This window comes from Bactrocera latifrons, unplaced genomic scaffold (assembly GCF_001853355.1).
Source record: "Bactrocera latifrons isolate USDA-ARS-PBARC rearing strain unplaced genomic scaffold, ASM185335v1 scaffold_59, whole genome shotgun sequence".
In the NCBI taxonomy this organism is placed as follows: domain Eukaryota; kingdom Metazoa; phylum Arthropoda; class Insecta; order Diptera; family Tephritidae; genus Bactrocera; species Bactrocera latifrons.
In genome coordinates this window covers 217285-221891 of record NW_017537256.1, presented here as the reverse complement: position 1 = coordinate 221891, position 4607 = coordinate 217285, and the positions used below count along the sequence as shown (strand labels likewise).

The window sequence follows — 4607 nt, the reverse complement described above, 5'->3', positions numbered from 1 at the left end:
AAAAAAAATAAATGAAAGAAAATTTTATTAAAAATAAATTTAAAAAAGAAATCAAAATCTGATATATTTTCACTTAACTAGCGCTTTTCAAGCCAAAAGGAGGCTGCATACTGGAAAAACCTGCTAGAATGAATGCTCCCAAAAACTATTTGGAGAATATTTTATACCAACACAACAACAAAAGCATGCTTAAAGTGCCAAAAGATTGCTGCTGCAGCAATTTTTATCAACATAGTTTGCTTATCAGCAAACGCCCACAATAGGCGCTTTGAAATATTTAAAGAAATTTTTTTTACATTTTATGTGTGTAAATATTTAAATATAACACACACAGAGACTTAAACAAATTTAATTTTAGTCAATGGGCAATCCAGAAACAAAAACTGACTTTTGGTTGGTTTTGCGGTCAGTGACCATGCTCAATGAAATAAAAATCTGAATGTAAATTTTATACACAAGAGAGACATGATTGGCGCACGATCATTAACCGCAATGTAAAAACAAAAAAAAGCAGGATGAAATTTATAAATACATATATGAAAATGTCTCGTTAGCGTCAACAGCTAATCGGTGTCATCATCAACAGGTTCACACAGTATTTTTTTATTTTGTTTCTTTTGCGCAAACTCACTTGTTTATGCAGTTCCTTGACCCAGGTTTTTGCACGCTGAAAACTGTCTTGATTTTGTATGTCGTACACAACGATGGCGGCTTGGGCACCACGATAGTACATAGGAGCTAAGCTGTGATATCTGCAATGGACAACGAATAAAAAAAATATTAAAAAAAAAGTAAAAGCATGTAAATATAGTTACACACCGTTCTTGACCGGCCGTATCCCAAATTTCAAATTTTACCACCGTATCCTCTATGCAGATGGTTTGTGTTAGAAATGCAGCGCCTATCGTACTCTCTTGGTATTCGTGGAATTGCCCTTTAACGAAACGTAGCACCAGCGATGATTTGCCCACCGCCGATTCGCCCAATAGCACCAATTTGAATTGGCAATTCTTATTTTGCTGTGTACCGTTGGGGCGCTGAGCTGTGCTGCCACTGGCATTGCCACCGCTACGTGCAGTTGTTGCCATCTTCTAGCTGTTGTTTTTGTTCTTTTTGTATTGGTATGCTTTTGTGGTGCTGGTGTTGGTGGTGCTGCTGTTGCTTCACTTGCCAACCGATTTCTATGAGCTTACTGCCACTTCCCACGTTGCTGTAGTCACAAATGTTGGGTTATAACTTTATAACTTGCGCCTAAAATTGTATGTTGTTGTTGTTGTCGCTGTTGAGTGTTGTATGTATATTTTTTGTTTACTTTAATAGTATTTCTTTGTATTTGTTCGTTTCGGTGCGAATGTTTGGATTGTAACTAGATTTACAGCTGCAGTTCGTTCAAACCATTACCGAAAAGGGACGGCCGATGTTGTCAGGTGTTGTTCTGGGGTTTGGTTTCCTGTACTGTAAAGAAAAACAGAGAAATATTGATTGTTAGTTATTATATACATTTATTATTGTTTCTATCTACAAGTCTGTCTTCATGGTGTCCATGTTATTATTGCCTATAATTTTTCGGTGCAGATTTTTGGAGCGAAACCGTACGAAAAGCGACACTTGAGTAATACAGAACCGCGATGCGCGCTTGAATTTAACACAATCCCAGAATGCCAACGCCTGGTTTATTTAATCCTTCCCAAAGTACAGAAAATTATATAATTTACAGCACTTTAAGCACTTTACACCGCTTTTACCGCCTTATGACTTCGTAAAAATATTGTTGTGCATAATATTCAAAGTCATATTAAAAATCGGCCTATGAATCACAAATGTGTATGTACCTTAGTATCAAAAATTAATGTTGATAACTTTTCACAGGTTATTAAGCTAACTTTTTTAAACATTTCTTAAATATATCGCAATTCGTTGTTAAACAAAAGAATTTGTTTTACTAATATGCCCGATTTACTTTACTGATAAGATATACAAAATAATGTACATATATGCACATAGCTAAAATCATATTCGCATGTATGTAAAAATCAACAACACTAGACTAAAAATAAACAAAGCAATGATGAAGATGATAAAACAATGACAAAAATCATTAAGCGACAAAAGCGTGTTGGTATTCTTTCGTCATTTATGCATTTACAGTACAGCGTATTAGCAACAAGTATGCGTTGCTAAATTGAAAGATAGCAAACCTACACTATATACATACGTATGTACATAGCTAACTTTGTAGGAGTAAAATTATAATTAAAAACTCGCAACGCAATTGTTTTTCTTACTAATTGATAGTAAATTTAACGACACTTCCGCTGACAGTCGCACACTCTGCGCAGTGCGACAGTGAGAAATATTCAAGTAATAATAAATGCATACAGACAGACATGCAAACATACGAATATCCAATGTGCATTTACAGAAGTACATACATATGCACATGTAAGGAAACCACTAGTGAGCCGTATTTAGTAGAGTTGAATTGTCGTTTGTCAATCGCACGCCGGTCGCTTAGTGCGCCGCTACTCTGACCAAAAACTTAATATAATAATTTTCACACTACATCCGCTTTCATTGCAGTAGAGCAAAACTGTCAGGTAATAGGGTTTAACTGACAAGTGCTCTGAACTGTTGTCGCAATCACTTTTCTCCAACTTTGCTTTCTACTGTCGTCGTCTTGTCTGTTTTCATTCATTTTTATTGAGCCCCTTGCTTGCTCGCTTACATAGTCGCTCATGTTTAGTAGGGCTTCCACAGGCAATAGCGCCGACGACTGCCGACCGCTACGCTGTAACGTTCATTAGCTGTGCTATGATCTTGCGATTGTAACTTGTCAGTCGCTACATACACAGTTACTGTGTTGGTTTTACAACTTTCATATACTATACCAAACCGATTTGCCAGTTTTACTCTCAACGACTGCGATTATATTAATAATCCCACTGACATTGACATTTGTAGGCGATAACTGCAATTGTGGGTTGAGTTCCACCAAGTGAGAGGCGGTATAAAGTTTGCCTCAATTATTGGGTGAATGATCTATAATGACGTGCAGACTATTAGTAAAGTAGATTCTATATACACGACCAACATGACGAGCTGTGTTGATTTAGCCGTGTAATTTAGCCGCAGGTTCTTTGTTCCCCAAGCAGTTGCTATTCGGCGGATCCGCCGATATTCAACCACTATAGGATATAGCTGTCATATTTCTTTGAGAATTTCCTTACGACTACATCTTTTTAGAACAGTAATTACACGTTTATTAATTGCTGCCGACCAACATACTCATTGCTTTGAGCGCATTTTGAACGCTGTGCCTTGCCCAGAAGTCAGTCTCGTCCCGACCACTTAAAACTATTGCATTAAGCGCAAACTTAATTAAACAATAACTTAATAACAATGTGAATGAATGCAAAGAGAATACTGCAAAAGGCAGAAAATAAAAGAATATTTGCAAACTACAATACTACATTGAACAAAAAAATCTAATGTGTGGGTACTAATTATGCAGCAAAAGAAAAGAAAATAGCGGCAAGTCAACAAACGAATAAAAGAACTTTACTAACGTTAATAAGCATTAAATATATGGAATATCATTCATTCAGACGCATGGTAAAAAAAAATTATTTACGAATTACACATATTTTTATTTCTAAATAATGTAAACAAACGCCTTGGCATTGAAATATAATAAAGGCAGAATTGTTTTGAGTTGAGTTGTAAAAATTTTTCACCAGAGTATAACTTTTTGGTTCTGAAATCTATGTTTTTACGAAGTGGCTGAATTTTTTATAAATATCCTCATGAACATTTATAACATAGTAATTTATTTCAAGTAACAATCGATTGTGTTTCGAACTAATAAAATTTTTTTTTTCAACTAAAGCCACTTTTCAGCGACTTAACCAAAGGCAAAAATATTTCCCTTACTTAACAGCTAACAACACAAATAGGCGCTACCAAACACTCTTAGCTGTGTTTGAAGATCATGTGATGCGCGCTGTGAGAACTGAATTACTTAGGTAGCAATAATGTCGTGCAAAGCACCTTTAAGTATAAATAAATAATCTGTTAGAATAAATGCGCAAAATTGAATGAAAAATATTAAAAAAAAAAACGTAACTTAATACGTCATTGCAACTCCACCAAATTGAATGCATGGGAGCATTTGTGTGGAAATTTATATGAGTGAATATGTAGTTGGATTTACTTCCAAGGACAAATTACACATTGGACAGCTGGATCACTGAAAAACTTAGTGGACATATTTACAAATATAAACATATTTGTTACGTTCATATTAAACATTTTAGTATTTACATATGTACGATAGAAACAAGTAACGTTATGGAGAAAAATTATATTGAAATGCAATAATACTCCTGGAACTCATACCAACACACACGAATACCGACTGCTGCCTCACGCAATATTGTATACTTGACCACCACTATTGTAGAGCAACCCTGCAATACTTTTTGTGAAACTCTGTATTTTTTTATATCCAAGTAACATAAAATTTTTCATCAATTAAATAAACTGATAAATTCAGTAAAATATACAACATAATTATACAAAACGAATTGCACTTAGCACAGTGAAATTTA

The 4607-nt window shown here is 34.8% G+C and overlaps 1 protein-coding gene across 1 annotated transcript in view; it reads right to left on the bottom strand.

Annotated features, from left to right (window-relative positions):
• LOC108974806 (ras-related protein Rab-5B) overlaps nt 1-4607 on the bottom strand; it is a gene marked incomplete in the record, with an annotated part of 6821 nt that extends 2214 nt beyond the window's left edge. The window contains 3 exon segments of the mRNA XM_018942856.1: nt 632-752; nt 820-1455; nt 4396-4607. Of these exon segments, the coding sequence (XP_018798401.1) occupies nt 632-752; nt 820-1088 (390 nt within the window).